This window comes from Gorilla gorilla, chromosome 20 (assembly GCF_029281585.2).
Source record: "Gorilla gorilla gorilla isolate KB3781 chromosome 20, NHGRI_mGorGor1-v2.1_pri, whole genome shotgun sequence".
NCBI lineage: Eukaryota > Metazoa > Chordata > Mammalia > Primates > Hominidae > Gorilla > Gorilla gorilla.
In genome coordinates this window covers 17,060,746-17,081,387 of record NC_073244.2, presented here as the reverse complement: position 1 = coordinate 17,081,387, position 20,642 = coordinate 17,060,746, and the positions used below count along the sequence as shown (strand labels likewise).

General features: G+C 54.4%; 1 protein-coding gene across 18 annotated transcripts in view; it reads right to left on the bottom strand.

The window, feature by feature from the left end:
* Positions 1-20,642, bottom strand: part of SMARCA4 (SWI/SNF related BAF chromatin remodeling complex subunit ATPase 4) — a 101,173-nt gene that overhangs the window by 17,069 nt on the left and 63,462 nt on the right. For 7 of the 18 annotated variants that reach the window (XM_031007573.3, XM_031007571.3, XM_031007574.3 and 4 more), the window contains 11 exons: positions 19,912-20,019; positions 18,841-18,927; positions 17,996-18,042; positions 16,414-16,580; positions 13,488-13,651; positions 10,863-11,090; positions 10,515-10,613; positions 10,180-10,257; positions 9,247-9,465; positions 4,825-4,920; positions 2,597-2,850 (listed from right to left, as the gene is read on the bottom strand). In XM_031007573.3, coding sequence (XP_030863433.1) covers positions 2,597-2,850; positions 4,825-4,920; positions 9,247-9,465; positions 10,180-10,257; positions 10,515-10,613; positions 10,863-11,090; positions 13,488-13,651; positions 16,414-16,580; positions 17,996-18,042; positions 18,841-18,927; positions 19,912-20,019 — 1,547 coding nt within the window. Of the gene's footprint in view, positions 1-2,596; positions 2,861-4,824; positions 4,921-9,246; positions 9,466-10,179; positions 10,258-10,514; positions 10,614-10,862; positions 11,091-13,487; positions 13,652-16,413; positions 16,581-17,995; positions 18,043-18,840; positions 18,928-19,911; positions 20,020-20,642 lie in introns of all 18 variants that reach the window. The other 11 variants (XM_063701004.1, XM_031007579.3, XM_031007580.3 and 8 more) reach the window with 5 other exon arrangements.

The following is a 20,642-nucleotide window of genomic DNA, read 5'->3' as shown; positions in this document are numbered from 1 at the left end:
TATTTTTAGTAGAGACAGTGTTTCACCATGTTAGCCAGGATGGTCTCGATCTCCTGACCTTGTGATCCACCCGCCTCAGCCTCCCAAAGTGCTGGGATTACAGGCGTGAGACACCGTGCCCGGCCAGTATGCCCTTTTTAGTGTCTGGCTTCTTTCACTCAACAAAATGTAAGCTTCTTCCAGGTAGCAGTACTATGTCTGTTTTCACAGCTGTTTGGGGCCCTGTACGATTAGGCCTCCACTGATCCATGCCCCTGTAGATGGACACTGGGCTGATTCCTGTTGTGGGAGATTATGACCAAAGTGGCTATGGACACGTCTGTCGGTGTGGACAGATGCACTCAGCTCTCCTGGGTAGAACGAGGGCTGCAGGCTGCTGGGTCAGAGGGTATGTACAGGCTGAGCCTCAGAAAATATTGTCTTCTGCAGTTCGATGGTTAAAAACAAACAAAGCAAAACAGAAGAGATTGCCAAAGAGCTGCATACTCCTACACGCAGGGTGTGAGGCCAGACTGCTTCAGACTTGCCAGCACTGATGGGCATTCGGCCGTTCTGGGGCGGGTGCTGGCGCAAGTCACTCTGGTTTTAACAAGCATTTTCTTGAAGTTGTAATGCTAATGCAATGATGTGAGCACCTTTCCCCACACTGATTAGTCCTGGGATGTCCTGTGTAAGGAGGCGTCTGTTCCCAGCTCTTGCCCAGCTTTAAATTGTGCTGTCTTTTCCTAATCTATGAGGAGTTTTCACTGTCTCCATCAGCGTGTCCATTAATAAACAGATGTTATTAATTTCAGTGAGGTCTAATTTCTCAATTGTTTGTGATTAGTGGCTTTTGGCTCCCGTGGAAGAAATCGATGCCTACTCATGAAGATTTTCTCCCGTGCTTTCTTCTAGAACTTTGTTTTACCTTTCACGTTCTTACATCCACAGTTCATGTCATGTGGATCCAAGTGCATGGTGTGTGCGTGTGTGGGGGTGGTCGGGGCTCATCCTCTCTACGTGGATACCCAGGAGACCAGTGTGATGGAGACACCCGTGCTTTCCCCACTGCGCTTCAAGGGTCTTCTTTAGGTTGGTAATGTTAAGTTTCCCTCACAAGAATATCATTAGAAATAAAACGTGGGGAGGGTCTGTCATTGTCATTAGATTTCTGCAAATTCCCTTTTTTTTTGTTTTTGTTTTTCAGGTATTGTCTCACTCTGTCACCCAGGCTGGAGTGCAGTGGTGCAATCTTGGTCCACAGCAACCTCCACTTCCTGGGTTCAAGTGATTCTCCTGTCTCAGCCTCCCAAAAAGCGTGCCACCACGCCCAGGTAATTGTTTTCGTATTTTCAGTAAAGATGGGTTTTCATCATGTTGTCCATGCTGGCCTCAAACTCCTGACCTCAAGTGATCCTCCCACCTCAGCCTCTCAAAGTGCTGGGTTGACAGGTGTGGACCACCACAGCTGGCCTTGCGCGGTAATTTTGACCCATTAATTTAGGCACTCCAATTGTTACCATCCTCTAAAACTTCACACTTGGTAAGATTCTCTCCAAACCATGCATGTGGGCCCCCTTCACTTTCCCCTCCAACAGAGACAATTCCCCCACGCTCTGCTTCATGACTAACAGCAAACTGTTATTTAAAATCAAACAGTACAACCCTCCCATTATGGGGACAGCCGTACTGGCCAGTGTGTACCAGGAAGTGAAATAAGACCTTGGAGAGTGGAAGACTGGGTGAGTCCTGGGCCAGGCACGGGCCTTACACCTTTGCTGGCTCCTGCCCAGCTCTGTGACCTGCCCTGGGCTGGCAGAAGGTGCACATGCCTCCCTGGGGAGTTGCTGAGAACATTCCTTTCTTCTTATTTAAATGGTATCCATATAGAGTCACTCACGGAAAAGGATATTAGTAAATGAAAAACATATAAATGGCACTCATGATCCACCAACACGTTATGATCCGCCGCTGGGCCGTGGCCACAGCTGGAACCGCATGCTGCCTCGTATACAGGACATGTCTGTGAGGACAGCGATCTCCAGGCTTGGAGCAGGGCCTGGCAGAGAGCAGGAGTGTGGCCACCATCTCACCACCACAGAGATGGCACAGGTAGCCTGGGAGGGTGCAAGGACAGGAGAGGGCTGCCACTTTCTCTGCTCCAGACATGCCAGCCTCTTGTCCCCGTCCTCCTGGCCACACAGGCAGCACCCATTACTGCCATATAACCCCTCATCCCACCTCATCCCTTGAGGCCACCAGGCCACAACTTTGGCAGAGCCTCTCCGCCTGCTGTGGCCTCTGCTGGTGCACTCTCCCCAACCTCCCCTCTCTCAAGGCTCTGCTGCAATGTCCCCTTCCCCGAGACCCGCACCCTGCCTCTCCTCTCGACCACATGTGACATACCCTCTCATCACCGCAGATACATGTGTGCTTCCCTGTTCCAGAAAGCATGTTCCTCAGGGCCAGGCTCAAAGACACAGAGATTCAGTCAGTGTTTGTGGATGAGTGAAAGAGTGAGCAGCCCAAGCCTGAGTGTGCAGAGTCAGAGTGCAGATGCCAGGCCTGCTCCCACGGGGACCCCTGCAGCCCCCGCCCTCCCCGCCTCCTCGCTTACCTGTCCTTGTACTTGATCACGGCATCCACAATCTTCTTCATCTTCTTGGTGAGGTTGGGTGGGTTAGGGGAGAGTTTCTCGGCAGGCGGCCGCCCGCGCTTCTTCTGCTTCTTGCTCTCGTCGTCCTTGTCGCGGCTGCGGGTGCTGGTGGTCGGGGTGGAGGAGCCGGCGTCGCTGTCTCGCTTGCGCTTCCGTGATGATTTCTTCTGCCGGACCTCCTCTTCGATCTCCTCCAGCGTGCCCTCCTCGATGGCCTTCAGGGTCAATAGTAGTAAAATAGGACAGCCAGCACCCAGGTCGACAAGCAGAGGCCGCGACGCAATCCCAGGGGCCGGGCTGGGACACGGAGGAGGGCCCCCGCACCCGCTCTCCCTTCAGCTTGACTGGCTCGGGGCATAACACACACTGGGACTCTCAAGGGGTGCCTGGGCTGCAGTGAAAGACCAGCACTGCCCCCAGCAGGCACCCTACCCAAGCTTGTCTTTAAAAAACTAATGGTTGAATTTCTTGACCAAAAAAAAAAAAGAACTATCTTCTCTGTACAGAAAACGTGCTCCTGAAATCCCTTCACCCGGAGGTGATGTTGACACCTCTGTTCCACACTCTCCCCATCTATTTCTTTTATTTACTTATTTATTTTTAGAGACAGGGTCTCGACCTGTTGCCCAGGCTGGAGTGCAGTGGCACCATCATAGCTCACTGCAGTCTTGAACTCCCAGGGCTCAAGAGATCCTCCCACCTCAGCCTCCTAAGTAGCTGGGACTACAGGCACGTGTCACCACACTCAGCTAATTAAAAAAATTTTTTGTAGATACGGGGTCTCATAATATTGCCCAGGCTGGTCTTGAACTCCTGGTCTCAAGCAGTGCTCCCATCTTAGCCTCCCAAAGTGCTAGGATTACAGATGTAAGCCACTGGGCCTGGCCTCCATCTATCTCTTCTTTTGAAGATTTTTTTTTTTTTTTTTTGGAGACAGAGTCTCACTCTGTCACCAGGCTGGAGTGCAGTGGCATGATCTTGGCTCACTGCAACCTCCGCCTCCTGGGTTCAAGCAACTCTCCTGCCTCAGCCTCCTGAGTAGCTGGGATTACAGGCGCAAACCACCACGCCTAGCTAATTTTTGTATTTTTAGTAGAGACAGGGTTTCACCATGTTGGTCAGGATGGTCTCAAACTCTTGACCTTGTGATCTGCCCGCCTCGGCCTCCCAAAGTGCTGGGATTACAGGTGTGAGCCACCACACCCGGCCTTTTTAAGACATTTTAAAAATTATTTTTATATTTTTGAGATGGAGTTTCGCTCTCGTCACCAAGGTTGGAGTGCAGTGGTGCAATCTCGGCTCACTGCAACCTCCGCCTCCTGGATTCAAGCGATTCTCCTGCTTCAGCCTCCCAAGTACCTGGGATTACAGGTATGTGCCACCACACCTGGCTAATTTTTGTATTAAATTTTTTTTTTTTTTTTTTTTTTTTGAGACGGAGTCTTGCTGCCGCCCAGGCTGGAGTGCAGTGGCACGATCTCGGCTCACTGCAGGCTCTGCCCCCGGGGTTCACGCCATTCTCCCGCCTCAGCCTCCTGAGTAGCTGGGACTACAGGCGCCCACCACCACGCCCAGCTAATTTTTTGTATTTTTAGTAGAGACGGGGTTTCACTGTGTTAGCCAGGATAAAAATTATTTTTAAATTTTCTTTTTTGTTGTTGTTGAGACGCAGTCTCGCTCTGTCACCAGGCTGGAGTGCAGTGGTGCAATCTCAGCTCACTGCAACCTCCACCTTCCTGGTTCAAGCGATTCTCCTCCCTCACCCTCCTGAGTAGCTGGGACTACGGGCGCCCACTACCACGTCCAGCTAATTTTGGTATTTTTAGTAGAGACGGGGTTTCACCATGTTGGCCAGGATGGTCTTGATCTCTTAACCTCGTGATCCACCCACCTCGGCCTCTCAAAGTGCTGGGATTACAGGCATGAGCCACCGCGCCCAGCCAATTTTTAAATTTTCTTAGACATGTGGTCTTGCTACATTGCCCTGGTTGGACTTGAACTCCTGGGCTCAAGTGATCTTCCCATCTCAGCCTCCTGAGTAGCTGGGCATTTAAAAAAATATATTATAAATCATATATAACATAAAATTTACCAAAGCAGCCATGTTTTAGTACACAGTTCAGGGGCATTAGGCACGTCCCCAGTGTTGTGCAGCCCTCGGCGCCACCCACCTCCAGAACTCTCCCCACCTTTGACGCACGTGTGCAGAACTGAAGGCCACGCTGGAATTGTAGCCCACATGCCACACTGCTGGCTGTGTCATGGATATCTTTTCCTGTAATTTTCTACAACAAAATGTTTTAATGTCTGTTTAGTGTTTCAGTGCACAACGTGCCCTAATTTAGCCTCCCCTTGTTCTTGGGCATTTAGGTCATTTCCCTTTTTTTCAGAGACAGGGTCTCATTCTGTCGCCCAGGCTGGAGTGCAGTGGCGCGATCTTGGCTCACTACAAACTCCAACTTCTAGGTTCCAGTGATTCTCCTGACTCAGCCTCCCGAGTAGCTGGGATGACAGGCGCCCACCACCACGCCTGGCTAATTTTTGTATTTTTAGTAGAAACAGGTTTTTGCCATGTTGGCCAGGCTGGTCTTGAGCTCCTGACCTCAGGTGATCTGCCCACCTCGGCCTCCCAAAGTGCTTGGGATTACAGGCATGTGTCACTGTGCCTGGCATTTTTTTTTAAATAGAGACAAAGGTCTTGCTATTTTGGCCAGACTGGTCTCAAACTCCTGAGCTGAAATGATCCTCCCACTTTGGCTTCTCCAAGTGCTGGGATTACAGGCACGAGCTGCCAGGTCTGACCACCTTTTTTTATTGTTGTTGCTATTTTAAATAATGCTATTGACAACTGACATTGTTTAAGACAGATTCCTCATGGTAAAACTGCTGAGAAGAACATGAATATGAACAATATTAAGAGAATCCCCAGGTATTAATTTTCAATGGTACTAATAACTTATCCCAATGGTAAAAAATGCAGCTGGGGAGCCAGGTGTCCAGGGAATCTGAGGCTGTGCCAGTGAGCTGGGCACTGTGCCTGGCGCTGAGGACAGAGCTGTGACTTGAACCAGCCAGGGCCCTTTCCCCTACCCTTGGAAGGAAGATGGTGATCAGACAGCAACATCCCACAAGTGGGGTAACAAATGTGTCAGGTGCCAGGAAGGAGGGAAGAGAGAGACACCAGAATGATGGAGCAGACGTGTCTTAGAGAAGATGGGAAGCTGAGAGCCTGAGGGGCCCAGGAGGATGGAAGGCAACCGGGTCAAAGAAGCAGCATGGAGGGCACAGCAGGCAGGAGGCACCAGGAGAAGGCCCCCTGCAGACCCAGGGCGGAGCGGCGGGTGCCCCCTAGACTCATGTCTACCTGGAACCTCGGAATGGGACCTTCTTTGCAAATTAGGTCTTTACTTTTGGGATTAAGTTTTAAAAATTGTCCTTAAAAGACACAGAAGGGGACACAGAGGAGAAGTCCCCATGAAGACAGAGGCAGAGATGGGGTGATGCTGCCCCAAGCCAGGAGGCTTCTGGAACCATCAGAAGCTGGAAAAGCCAAGGAAGGGTCCTCTCCTAGGGCCTCGAAGGGAACACAGCCCTGCCCACACCGTGGATTCAGACTTCTGGCCCAGAATGCAGAGAAAATAATTCTGTTGCTTTAGGCTGCCACAGTCATGGCCATGTCCGATGGCGGCCATAGGAGCATTTTGAAGGCTTTGAGTTCACTTGGCAACAGATGGCTGCCAGAAAAGTGGTGCCAATTCCACAGCCACCAGTAGTGGGGAGAGTGTTTTGTATAATATTTTTCACAACTGTGAATTTGAATATACTGTGTAATAAGATGGGCTCAATAGGAAAAAATAGTCTCTTCAACAAATGCTGCTGGGACAACTGGATTTCCAGTTGGATGGATGAAGATGGACCCCTACCTCACATCATGTATAAAATTTAACTCAAAATGGATCTTACATGGATCTACATGAAAGAGATCAAACTATAACCCTCCTAGGAGAAAAGACAGGGGCAAGTCTTTGTGACCTTGGATAGGTGATGGTTTCTCAGATACAACACCAAGGCACAGGTGAAAAAGAAAAATCAACTGTAAGTACAATGAAACACTTCTGTGCTTCAACGGATATCACGGAAGTGAAAAGAGAATGTGCAGAATGGAACAAAATATTTACAAATGATATCTGATAAGGCACTTGTAAATAACTTACAATTCAATATTAAGATAAATAGATTTTGAATTTGGGTAAAGGATGATGTGACTAGACATCTCTTTCTAGAGGATACACAAAGGGCCAACAAGCACATGAACAGATACTCCACACCATTAGCCATCAGGGAAATGCAAATCCAAACCACACTCAGATGGCACTTCATACCTGCTGGGATGGCTAGAATCAGCAGGCAAGGGAACAGCAAGGGTTGCTGAGGATGTAGAGAAAGAGGAATTCCCATACACAGCTGGTGGAACTGTGAACTGGCGTAGCCACCAAGGAAACCAGGCTGGGGTCCCTCAAAAGGTTAAATAGAGAACTAACATTGTTCCGGCAACTCTACGCCTAGGCACATATTAAAGAGAAATCAGATATTAAAGAGAAATCACATATTAAAGAGAAACGCGTGCACGCAAAAACGTGTACGTGAATGTTCACGGTAGTATTGTTTGTAATAGCCCGAAAGTGGATACAACCCAAGTGTCCATCAAGAATGGACAGAAAACCCAAATGTGACAAATCTGTACGAGGCAGGATTATTTCACCATCAAAGAATGCAACACACCTGCTGCATCATGGGTCAGTATGTTACATTGCGTGAAAAAAGCCTGACACCAAAGCATCCCACGCTGTAGGACTCCACTGACAGGAAATGCCCAGAACAGGTAAAACTATATGGACAGAAAGTACATCAGTGGTTGCCTGGGGCTGGGGAGAATCCATGAATTAACAGGAATGGCAAATCGGGGCAGGGCTTCTTTTGGGGGCGATGAGAATGTTCTAAAATGGACTGTGGTGAGAGATGCACAACTCTTGGATACACTGAAGATGATTGTATCATATACCCCAAAAGGGTGAACTGTATGGTATGTAAATTACACCTAGAAAAAAATGTACATAGAGCAGCCACGTATGAACTGATCTTAAATTTAAAAGGTACTCACTGCCTCAAATATGCAGGGCTGAGCTGGGCACCGTGGCTCATGCCCGTAATCCCAGCTACTCTGGAGGCCGAGGCGGGTGGATTGTTTGAGCCCAGGAGTTTGAGACCAGCCTGAGTGACACAGTGAGACCCGCACTTTACAATAAATTTAAAATTAGCCAGGCGTGTTGGTGTGTACCTGTAGTCCCAGCTACTCAGGAGGCTGAGGTGTGAGGATCACCTGAGCCCCCCAGGAACTGGAGGCCAGTCTGGGTAACACAGCAAGACTTTGTCTTTATTAAAAAAGAAAAAAATGCAGGGCCGGTGACACTCATACAGCAGCCAAACAGCTCTGCTGTCACACAGGTCTGTGGCAGGGCTCACACTCTGTCTTTTCAGGGTTTCTCTTCTGGGTCCTGGAGCGCTCTGCTTGGGAGGCTGGCTGGGGAACAGGATGGCCTGTCTGTCACCTGGGCTCCTGGTGTGTTTCAACAGCGCCCTCTGGTGCACAGCTTGGCAGGCAAGCTCATGAGTCTGGGCTGCTGAGGTCCCAGGAGGGAACCGGGGCTGTTTGGCCACATGGGCTAGGCCACATGGCTCTTTCCTGGGTGTGGCACTTTGCACGGCATAGCCAAAAGCTGCCACCTGCCTTCTCGGAATTATTGCTTCAGGACATTTTTATGACACAACTTCAGGGATGGATTCTGAATCATCGTCTCTATAACTCAGAGCCCCTGAGCTGGGAAGGGGTCTGATCTGTCACTGTAACCCCAGTGAGGACGTCAGTGCCAGGCATCTGTCACAGTGTGCCTTGGGCTGGGAAAGTTGGGTGGAGTGAAGCCCCAGGAGCACCGCATGACTAACTCAAAGACATCTGCAGCTGCTGTTGCAGGGCCAGGTGCCATCTGCTGAGAACGGGCCTTCACGTCAGCTCCACAAGCAGCTGCCAGCCCCGTGCAGCACCTGCCAGGTTCAGAGGCCCTTAGGGGCTTGCCCTCTCCTCCCTCCCCATGACTGAGTCTCCCCAGCTCATGGGGGGGGACTTGCCCAAAGTGAGGCTGCCTGTAGCCAGCAGTGCAATGCTTTGCAGGGCGCCTCAATAGTCCATGATTCACCCTTGTGCCTCCCTCCTGGCAGGTACTGGGAAAGCCAGCAGTCCACTGAGATCAGCAACATGATTTTTAACCTCGGGAAGAGGTAAACCCTTTTACTTGAAAGACCAGCCATAACCAGCAGCAGGTTTTGAGCTGCTCAGGAACCGTGGGTCCTTCTTGCATTCCAAAGCAGAGCCAGAAGGACCTGACCATCCCTGGCCCACATCGGAAGGCTCTCGGCTGCCTGCAGAGCCTCGCCAGGAGTGGCCCAAGGGAAGCGTTTTGGACCCAGGCCTGAGTCCTGGCGGTGGGCCCTCTGTCTCCCCGGCCCTGCCTGGCGCCGGCCTGCAGCAGCTGCCGGGCCTCTCCGGCATGTACCTTGAGCCACTGCTTCTCCGTCAGTGAGTCGCTGTAGTCCACCTCCTTGCGGTGGCGGGAGCCACGGCCGAACATCTTCTCCTCCTCCTCCTCACAGGTCAGCCGCTCCACCTCCGCGTCGTCCTTGATGATCCACGAGGGGAGCTCGTCCTCCTCCATGAGGCGCGGCTTCCGCTTGGGGTTGCGGGCCTCCTCGCGCCTGCGGTCCAGGTCCATGCGCTGGTGGGCGGGGAGGCAAAGGGAGCAGCATCAGCATGCGGGCACCAGGGGCACGCTAGAGCCAGAACACCGAGGGTTCAGAAGGGCCTTTCTCTGCCCGTGCGGCCCCACGCTGCTGCGAGAGTTAAACAGTAGCTCTCGATTTTTTGGTGGCTGACCTGGCCTGGCTACGTCAGACCCTGACTAGAGGCTCTGCCTCGGGAGGCAGAGGAAACTCGAAAAGATGGAAGGTTGCACAAGAGGGCTGCAGACCCCAGCAAGGGGGCAGCAGCTGCGCGGCCCAGCATTGGTGGAGGCATGAGGCCTGCGGGCCAAGGGGCCCCTGCTTGGGTGGCTTATTTCCTGTTTCCCACCCAGGGGCAAGGGGGCTCTGCGACTGAAGGCCTGGTCAGTCCCTTGGCCTTGGATAGGGCGAACTCCCTCTGAAAGGGAGTGCATGAAGCCCTGGAGAGACTGTTAGAAAACAGAGCTGGTGGGGCAGGTCTCGGGTCACACGCAGAATGGCTGGGTGTGCATCTTGCCCTCCAATGCCATCCTCAGGAGACTGGGGGTGGAAGACAGGTCAGTCTGGAGGCGGGAGTGGGCTGCACTGTGAGCTGTCCCTGGCTCCCTGACCTGCTAGGTACACCACCATGGGCACTAGGACGTCTGCTTTGCTCCTGGTGGCAGCAGAGTGGGATGCCTGAACTGCCCCATCCAGCCTGCAGCGCTTACCATGAACAGATCAAACTCCTCCTCGTGCCGGGCGATCATCTGGTTGACGGTCTCGTCGTCGGGCACCTCGTCTTCCTCCTATAAGATTGCAAACTGTCAGTGCCGCTGCGGAGGGGCCGGGGTGGGCGGCGGCCGAGCTCAGAGGCGAGCGGTGGCGTCCGTGGGAATGAGCTGGTGGTCCCGGCACGGCTGCGGTGGATGGGGACCCACACGGCAGCGAAAGGCACACACACGCACACGCACACGCACGCTCCGTGGGACCAGGGCCCTTGCTGGCCGTCTCAGCCGAGAAGCCGAGGATTGAATGGGCATGGAGACTGAACTACCCCTCTCACCTTTAGAGGTGGCTCCTCCAAGTCGGGGTTGACGCCCGCTGGCGGAGGGGCAGTGTGGGCGAAGCTGGCACTGCCGCTGCCCGTGCTGCAGTGTCTGCTCTGTGGATAAATAGAGGACTTCAGTCTCCAGGGCTGTCAATCCGGCGTCTTTCACCAGCAGTTTAGAAAAAAAAACCACTTCAAAGAAAAAGCAAGTACTCATCCTCTTTCCGTTCAGCCCACACTCCCTTTACTCCAAAGGGATGCAAAAAAAATAAGAGTGCAAAAAAGGTAAAAAAACAAAAATGAAAGCCGCTCATGCGTCCACCATTCACGCTGGGGAGGGGTTGGGGCCGGTGCCGGGCTCACCTCGTCCTGCTCCTCGTGCTCCAGGATGGCCTGCAGGAAGGCGCGCCGCTCGTGGCTGGAGGACTTCTGGTCGAACATGCCGGCCTGGATCACCTTCTGGTCCACGTTGAGCTTGTACTTGGCTGCAGCTAGGATCTTCTCCTCCACGCTGTTGACGGTGCAGAGGCGGAGCACACGCACCTCGTTCTGCTGCCCAATGCGGTGGGCTCGGTCCTGCGCTTGCAGGTCCTGGGGGAAGAGGTGCCAGTCAGTCCCAAAGGAGCCCAGGAGGTCATAAAAGGGAAGGTGGCCTCTGACACTAGCTGGAGAGGTGTGGTGTGGGTGCCACCCTCGGCCTGACAATTCTCCCCAGCCTGACCTGCCGCCGCACGAAAACAGAGCTGGTGGAGCCTGGGCCGCCATGTGTCCCTGGGGGGAAGGGGGCTCTCATCACGTTCCTCCAGAAGTGCCACCTTCTACCTTACTGGGACCCCACAGATATTCGGGAAGAAAGCACCAACCCCCCAGGGGATTATATTCTCAAGCAGCTCCCGTGGCAGTGGCACAGCTCCCCACAGCGTGGACCTGCACAGTCGAGCACCATTTACAACAGGAGGCCGAAGCTCGGCCGTGTTGTGGCAGTGCTTGGTTTGGCTGTGGGCCCTGCCACTCTCACAATGCACACAGAACTGGAACCAGGTCTCACCTCTGTGAGCCTCAAAACTCCCTCAGCCTACATGGGGCCCAACCCGTGGCTAATGCATACCTCGAATGAGTGAATAAGCACGAGGAGTGTGGCCCAGTGACTGGTGCAGTCAGCTCCCAACAATGCAGGTGCCGTGCATGGGCTTTTTTTCTTTCTTTTTTTTTTTTGAGACAAAGTCTCACTCTGTCGCCAGGCTGGAGTGCAGTAGCCTGATCTCAGCTCACTGCAAATTCTGCCTCCTGGGTTCAAGCAATTCTCCTGTTTCAGCCTCCCGAGTAGCTGGGACTACAGGCATGCACCACCATGCCTGGCTAATTTTTGTATTTTTAGTAGAGACAGGGTTTCACCATGTTGGCCAGGCTGGTCTCGAACTCCTGACCTCAGTTGATCCACCCACCTCGGCCTCCCAAAATGTTGGGATTACGGGTGTGAGCCACCGCCCAGCCTGGGTTGTTAGTTTTATCATCACCCCAGCACAGTACGAGGAGGCTAACACGAAATCCTGTCTCTGGGCCCAGGAGCTGCAGGACCAGGGTGAGTACCAGTGATGCTCTGAAACTTAAGACTGGCACCCATGGGGTGGCAGAGGCCACAGCTGGTGGGGACCAGGAGTGCCTTGTGTCTGCTGCTCAGCCCTCCTGCCCTGTCAGCACACTTCCTGGCAGGGCCAGCCCTCCCCAATGCGCCCCCAGCCCTGAGGTGCAGCTTCCGCCTGCTGCCGGCCTGCCAACAGGGACACACAACTCAACCACCTCCTAAGAAACCGGCTGGTCACTAGGGTCTGGGCAGAAGCTACACCCCAGCCTGATTGTAAAAGGGGCCACCAGTGACCACCACGGCATTCACCCATCAGACGGGCGACAATTTACACACTGAGAACGCTGCTGCCCTCACGCTGCAGGGAAGGGCAGGGCACGTTCACACCCCAGCGGTAGGAGTGAAACCACTTTGGCAGAAGCAACCAGAACATGAAGAGGACAATGTCTGGGGTGGAGCGACCCCATGTCTGAGGGCTGAGCAGACCTAAGGTGTTTGCACAAGCACTCTGAGAGAAAGAGGGACCCTGCTGGGTTGGTGACCAGGCTGATCAACAGAAAAGCCGGATGCCTGCCAACCAGAGTTTGAGAGCAGATGTCCAGGGGTGGCCATCTGCCGGGATGCCTGGTGGCCGATTAGATGGCTGGGTAGCTTCCGATGTGCACTCGGCGGTTGACACCCACTGCTTGGTGGAAGAGGCGCATGCTAGGCCACGCCGCATCTGTGTTAATCTCAGTACACACATGTGCGAAGGCAGATAGGCTGGCAGAAGCTCAGAACAGAGCACGGTTGCAGAGGAAGGGAAAAGGGACTCCTGACTGTCACTGGTGTTTACATGTTAAAAACAACAAGAACTTATCAGTCTTATAATGAAACACAGAGAAAAGTTTAACTCATTTTCAAATTCTTGTAGCTATGTAACAGCATGACCTGGTATCCACCGATGCCAAGGCCCATGAGGGGTACATGGTTATGGAACAAGAGGAGGAAGTAAACGAAGTGACATGGAGTTCACCCCCAATTGTGTCTGAACAAGCGCCAGTGTGTGTGCTCACAGGGCACACTGCAGGGGCCGCCCCACAGTGACGGCGCAGATTGATCAGGATACTTTCCACCTCCTCATGGATGCCATTCCAAGATTTAAGAAAAACCAAACCAACGCATGGCTTATACACTGCTTTCCCAATCAGAGGGAAAGGCTGTTTGTATTTTGGGAAACAGGAGGACCCCGCCTCTTTCCTCCCTGATGACCTATGGAGATATGGGTGTAGCTCCTCCCGGCTCCTGGGGTCCAGGACAATGTGGAGGAGGCTGGCGGACCCTCAAGCCAGGGCCGGTGTCTCCTCGAGGTTTTGCAGGCACCCCCTTCCTTCTCCTCGACCTGGGGCCCAGCCCGCTTTTACCTGGTGAGGATTCCAGTCGCTGTCGAAAATGATCACAGTGTCTGCCGACTGGAGGTTCAGGCCGAGCCCCCCAGCCCGGGTGCTGAGCAGGAAGATGAAGTACTCGGAGCCGGGCTCGTTGAAGGTTTTCAGCAGCATGCCCCGGTCCTCCGCCTTCGTGGTTCCTGAAGGGCACAGAGGAGAACAGGGTCAGCGGGGTGACCTCAGGGGTAGAGTGGGGACACCAGGGAACACCTGCTTCTGAGAGCAGGAGCAGGATCAGCACCTGCCAGCATCCCCAGATCCCTGGCTCCGCACTCTCCACACGGGCCTGTGGGCCACTGGCAAGTAACCGGATTTCCAGTGTTTCACCACAAAACATCTCTCCACACATCCCAGAGATGAAAACAGGCCTCGTTGGGAGAACTAGAGGAGGCGGGCCTGGAGCACAGAGTCCAGCACCCAGCCCACAGCTAGGCCACAGCGTCAGCACAGCCACCACCACCACAGCCCTGGACTCTCTCCCCTACTCTACCCTGTGCCATTCCATGGGGAGCGGAAGACACAGCGGCCAATGCCGGCAACACCGCCGCTCGCAACACAAGGGACCTGGGGGTGGGTGGACAGTGACTGTGGGTGCACCTGCCTTCGGCCCTGTCTCAAAAAGTTTTGTGGTTCACAAAGAGAATCTTCTACGGTAAGAGCATGGGGACCTTATAAAGGCGGCTCGTGTCCTTTCTGGCAGGATCAGTGTCCCCATGCCCCAGAAAACCCGTCAAGGAGCCAGAGCAGGTCTCCTGGGTGACAACCCTCAGCGCTGTGGGCATTAAGGCAATGTCAGCACTCCCTGCGCTGCTGGGAGTTTGGACGGAGGTGCCCCTGAACACTGAAGTCATTTTGGTGATGAAATAAAAACTGGCAGGCTGGGCGCGGTGGCTCATGCCTGTAATCCCAACACTTTGGGAGGCTGAGGTGGGTGGATCGCCTGAGGACAGGAGTTCGAGACCAGCCTGGCCAACATGGTGAAACCCCGTCTCTAATAAAAATACAAGAAAATTAGCTGGGCGTAGTGGCGGGCGCCTGTAATCCCAGATACCAGGGAGGATGAGGCAGGAGAATCGCTTGAACCCAGGCGGCGGAGGTTGCAGTGAGCTGAGATCATGCCACTGCACTCCAGCCTGGGCAACAAGAGTGAAACTCCGTCTCAAAAAAAAAGAAAAAGAAATAAAAACTGGCCATTTCCTGCCACCAGCCTACACATGCCCAGGCACGGTGCAGAAGCCCACAGTAGCCTGGCCATCCACCTGCCGTCCCACCCTCTCTCAGGCACCAGATGTGCCCCTGCTACTCCAGCTCGGAGGAGGGGCTGAGGTGAGGGGCCACCCGGCTCCCAGATGCCAGCCCACCTATGGGAGATGCAGTCTCAGGAGACTTCACTGAGCTCCTGCCCTTCCTCTACTCGCAATGGATTCTCTGGCCCTGTGGCCATGACCACATCACATGCAGAGGACACATCTGTAGTTCAACTGACCAAAGTCCTTGTCCTTATGGAGTAGCCAGAAGGGCACTGGGATGGGTGGGAACCGGGCTCTCTCCTGGGGGAGTCAGGGATACGACACAGACGGGATGGCCCTCAGGAAACCTTGGCCCTCTCGAGGACGGGAGAAGCCGCTGGAGAGACCGTAAGAGAGGAAAGGGTGGGGGGTGGCCCAACCATGAGGACCCTGAAGGATTTTGGTTTTCAGCCTCAAAGCAGTGGGAAGCTCCCAAGGAAGAAGGCAAGCCGGGGAGACCCCTGCAACAGACTCGTGTCTGTAGAGTGGTCCTGGACAGAACCCCGGGGAGGACCTGCGGGTTGGAGGGACACACAGGGCACACTCCGGGTGGCACGCACCTGGGCAGGTTGGCCCAGCAAACACAGGTCCAAGTGATCAACGGAAAAAGGGGTACGGAGGTCTGGGGTGTCCTGCCGTGAGACAGACCTTGCACGGGAGCTTCAACAAAGGCTCTGGGAGGTCGTGTAGGGAACAACGAACTGGCTGAGCCATGTCTGTCTCAGCAGCTCATGCTCATGTTTCTCGTAAGCCCCGTTCTAGTAACTCCCACGAAGAACTCACTCCAGGGCTCCCTGACCCACTGGGACTGACAGACATGTCTCACGTGCCCTGTCGGCATCTCACAGCCTCTCCTCCCTGAGCTCCCACGTGCTGGGGCAGGCAGGCGCAGAAACACAGGCGGTGACCTTTCCCATCAGGGACCACAGGGCACGGGGTCGGGCTGAGAGCCTCTCTACGGCAGCTGCTGCTCCTGCCTGGCAGTGCTTGCTTCCCTCCCTCCGTGCTCACCACAGAGTCTGATTCCAGGTCCAGGCCTGACCTGTGGCAAGGTGGCAGTCACTGGACTGCTACGAATGGCCCAGGGATGGGCATGCGGCTCACAGCAGCTAAATGAGAGCCAGCCTGGGACCTGCCTTTGTTGGGGACACTGAGCAGGTGGAAAGGAAGCCAAGATGGAAGAAGGCAGAGCAAAGAGCTGGAGAAAAGTCTCTCCAATAGCACCTGCATGCCTGGATCCAGCTGTGCCTGAAGCATGTTTAACCTCCTGGGGTTAGAGCTATGTAAGCCTACTGGTGCTTTCTTCCCTGTGTCCACATGGTATGGAATTCTGTCACTTCCAGCTGAAAGTGCACAGGGCACCCCTTCCCCAGTGCGCCCAGCATTGTCGTGGAAAGACTGTCAGCCTAGGAGTCAGGACACCCGGCATCCAATCCAGGGCCTGTCCCAGTGCTGAGTGCCCAAGATGCTCAGCCTGTGGCTAGGCCCACTCAGGCCACTGGACCCAGAGTGCCTGGGCCTCACCCTGCCTCACAGGAGGGAATGCCAGTGAGGAGCTTCTGTGGCAGCCACAACGACAAAACCCTGTAAACGCCTCACTGGCTCATACTCACCATCAAGCCTGAGGTATTTAAAGCCGCGATACGCAAAGTAATCTTCCATGATGGTCATGAGGGAGGTCATTTGGCAGAACAGCAGCACTTTGTGGTTGGTTGCTCGGAGTTTGGGAAGAATTCTATCAAGAAGCTCAAATTTACCCGAGGCTCGGTACAGGTCCAGCCTGGAGTGTGGAGGAGGCAAGAGAGAAGGCGCAGGATGTTAAACCTGGAACCCTGCAGGCAGGTAAGGCAGGCGCCGGGTTCAAGGGCACAGTCATGCGTCCTAAGCAGACGTCACCCACCCAAAGCTTCAGCAAAGCCATTTCCCCCAACTGAAATAAGCCCGGCCACCCTCGTTGGGGAGGCATATCACCAGGGTGGCACATGTATTTCTCGTCAAACCCAGACACTCATGAGAATGAGAGGAGCTGTGAGTCACATGGCCGGGACAACACGGAGCTGGAACAGGGATGCTCCGGGAAGCCAGACCTTGTCCCCTTGCCCGATAAAGAAGCCCCAGGAGCAAATGCCACACTGGAGACACCAATGCTCTGCTAGACCCAGAAGGAAGGGCCACCTCGGCTTCTCATGTTCTCTCCAGCCAAACCCCAAGTGTTGTAGATGTGGACACTGAGGCTGGCAGGGGGACGACGTGATATGGCTGACCACATGTCCAAGCCAGGCCTCCAGGCCTTGAAGCCAGGTGTATAGGACCCTGTTCCACAACTCAGTATAAAAAAACACATCAAAAAGAATTTGTGATGTTTTCATTAGGCGCCTCTCTTCTTGCAAATGGCTTACTACCCCAGGGGAATTGAATGGAGGCTTTAGCTGGAAGAATGCTTTTAGCAAGGTTCTTTGCAATGGTGAAAATCTAGACACAGCATCTACATCCATTAGGGGCTTAAAGGAGTCTGGGCTGCCCCTTACAAAGGTTGCTATAGAAAACACCCACATGATGTAAAGAGTGCCTCTATACTAGTGAGCAGAGTTTAGGCTCAGAGAGGTTAAGAAAGCTGTCTCGAGTCACAGAGCTTGGAGGCAGCAGAGTGGGATCTGTAAGCCAGGTCTGCCTCAGGAATCCTGTCTCTTGGGGTTAATAGTGGTCAGCTCTCCAAGCACTAAAGATTTGTGTAATGGGGCCGGGTGCGGTGGCTCACACCTGTAATTCCAGCACTTTGGGAGGCCAAGGCGGGTGGATCACTTGAGGTCAGGAGTTCAAGATCAGCCTGGTCAACATGGTGAAACCCCATCTCTACTAAAAATACAAAAAATTAGCTGGGTGGTGGCAGGTGCCGGTAATCCCAGCTACTCGGGAGGCTGAGGCAGGAGAATCATTTGAACCCAGGAGGCAGAGGTTGCAGTGAGCCGAGATTGTGTCACTGCACTCCAGCCTGGGCAACAAGAGCAAAACTCCACCTCAAAAAAAAAAAAAAAAAAAAAAAAGATTTGTATTATTTGCTTTGGATTCTTCTGTATTTTCTAATTTTCTGCCTTTGAAATTGGACAACATAACAGCAGCAATAAAGCCAACAAAACGACAGAAAACCTCTGGGTGGACCACCTGCCCACCCCATCCAGTTGGGCAGCTTCTCACCCTTGGACAATGCCGCCAGTGAACCCCAAGTGCTCGGAAAAGGACTCCTGCAAGGCAAGGAGAGAGGGGTCAGTGACAGGCAGGAGCAGGCCACCGGGCCCCGCTGCGGTCCGCACACACCTCTGGTGCTCAGAGGACAAAGCCCCCACACTGTGTGCTCGGCATGGGCCCACGGCGGCTCTGAGACCAGACACAGATGCCAAAACCATCTTTCTTAGTCCACTGACATCCTTTCCCTCACACTCCTCCAACGAAGGAAAGGACATCCCACACAGCACTCTTCACACCCTGAGTGCACGAGGACGTCATGGGGCCACAGCCACGCTCAGGGTGCTGAGACAGCCCCAGGGGCTCTCGGGGCAGCAGGGGGTCTCCAACGACCGTGACACTTTACACCAAGAAACACGAACATATGCATGCTTCTAAGAAGAACCCAGATTCTCAAAGCCACCATGACCAAAAAGGGTTCTGACTCCCCCACACTTCACTGAAGAGGGTGGTGACTCTTGACGCCCCGCAACGTGAGAAAAGCCAGTGAGCCAAAGAGACGCAGCAGGACCCCACTGTGGGGGGACACGTCCCCAGAGAAGTCTCCAAACGCTCCTGCTCTCTGAGGGCAAGCTTTCAGGGCCCTATATTCCTATCGCACGTTGCGCCCTAACTGCTGGGATTCTTCCCGTAAGCACTGGTGAAGCGAAGACCAAACGAGAAACAGATGTACAGGCATTACCTAATGAAAATATTCGAGTCTATTTTTAAAGAGCTGTCGAGGAGAAGCAAGCCAGCTTTGCCTAGGAGCTCAGCGGACAGCAGGCCCTGAGCCGTCCCAGCCGCGGCGGGCTCACCTCGATGTGCTGGAACATGTAGGGGTGGTTGCAGATCTTCCGCAGCTGCATGATGGTGTTCATCAGGGTCTTGGTGCCGCCTTTGCCCTGGAAGGCAGATGAGAGGGTCCCAAATGGGGTCTTGCCCTCCTGGGGTGGGGTGGGCTTGGTGGATGGGTGGGTGTTGGGAGAAGGGCCGTGGGGACGCTCTAGTGGGGAAGAGTGGCTTTTGGCACAGCAATTGGGAGTGAGGAGATGGCAGGCTGGAGGCCTGGAGGCCCCCAACAAGCCCTGGGAAACACATGACTGCCTGGCACAGCAGAGGGCAGATGGCAGGGACAGGGCCAGCAGGACGGGACAGAAACAAGACTGGCAAAGGGCTGAGGCAGAGTCCCCGATGCTTTGTGATGTCAGCTTTGTTCTGGGCACTGTTACTGTGGGGGTCCCTAGAGGGTCTCAGCCGGGCAAGAGGGCCTCAGCTGGGTGAGCCATGACTCAGGGCTCTGTGGGCTCCAGGATGAAGAAGGAGGTGGGGGCGGGGGCGGAGGGTGCGTGCTCTGGGCTAGGAATGGACTAGGGAACACACTGCTGCTCAGCTCAGGGGAGAAGGGGCACAGACACAACGTCTCGGGGAAGCCAGGCCGAGGTCAAGGCCTTGGGGGCAGAATCAAGGGGTCTGGTGCATTTCCTGGGAGGATAATTTCACTGCTGGTGAGGAGAGCCAGGCAGGTGGGGCCTGGGGCCTGGGATTCTCAGAGCAGCCCCTGAAGGAGACAGCCCGCTCCCTTCCTTTCACTTAATAACAGAGAAGGGGGGCATTCTAGAACACTCTAACCCTGCTGGGGTTAGTGCTGGGCCCAGGCTACCAACTGCAGAAGGAGCCAGTGTTTCATAAGCAAAGGAGAAGCCACTGGCAGCTGAGTCAGTGTGTCCTGACACAAGCCACCAGCCATCATAACCAGGGCTGGCCAGATGCCCTGGGGATCATGACCAGATCATGACCCGATGGTCAGAGCACGCTCTGCTCTGCCTGCCACGCTGCCTGCCTTGGACACCCAGTGGGGAATGCAGTTGGGGGACTCTGGGGCCCACCTTCTTGTCCTTCTCGGAGCCATCAGTCAGCAGCACGCCCTTGGCTTGCATGTGGCGGTAGAGCACTCGCTGCAGCGCAGACATGTCACACTTGATGACGTACTCCACCTGCAGGGGACACATAACGCTCACGAGGGCCCAAGGTGGCTTGAGGCCTGACTCCCCCCATCCGAACCCAGCTCTGACCCCCTCGGCCCTGTCATATGAGCTCTGACCAGGGCACACTGGGGTGTGGGCGAGGAGACCCTCACAGCTGGGGAGAAGAGGGGAGACCCCGGCAATGAGAGGAAGCACCAGGCAGAGATACCAGAGGGCTACTGGGCCAGAAAGGGCCCCCCAGCCATCTTCTGGGGGCCTCTCTACAGCCAGCCAGGAAACAAAGAGCCAAGAGGGGCAACTGCAGCCGGGGACCCCGAGTCCACGGGTCTTGCTGTGGGAACTGGGCCCAGGGGCGTGGCTGCAGCAGGCCTTGAAAACCCAGAGCCATGATGGGGGCCCGGGGGGCAACCCCAAGCCCACGGCCCCTCCTGATGTGGCCAGGAGAGCCCGCACAGGCACCTGGCCCCCTGACAGGAAGTGGGATTTTGTGCTCTAACCTATTGTGAGCTATGTGAGCCTATGAGTGCTTTTCAATCCCTACAACAGCAGCACAGGGCTTTACAGACCCAGTGGCGTCATTGCCACCCCCAAGATGGATTGACCAGGGCAGGCCTGGGACTGTGGGGAGAGGC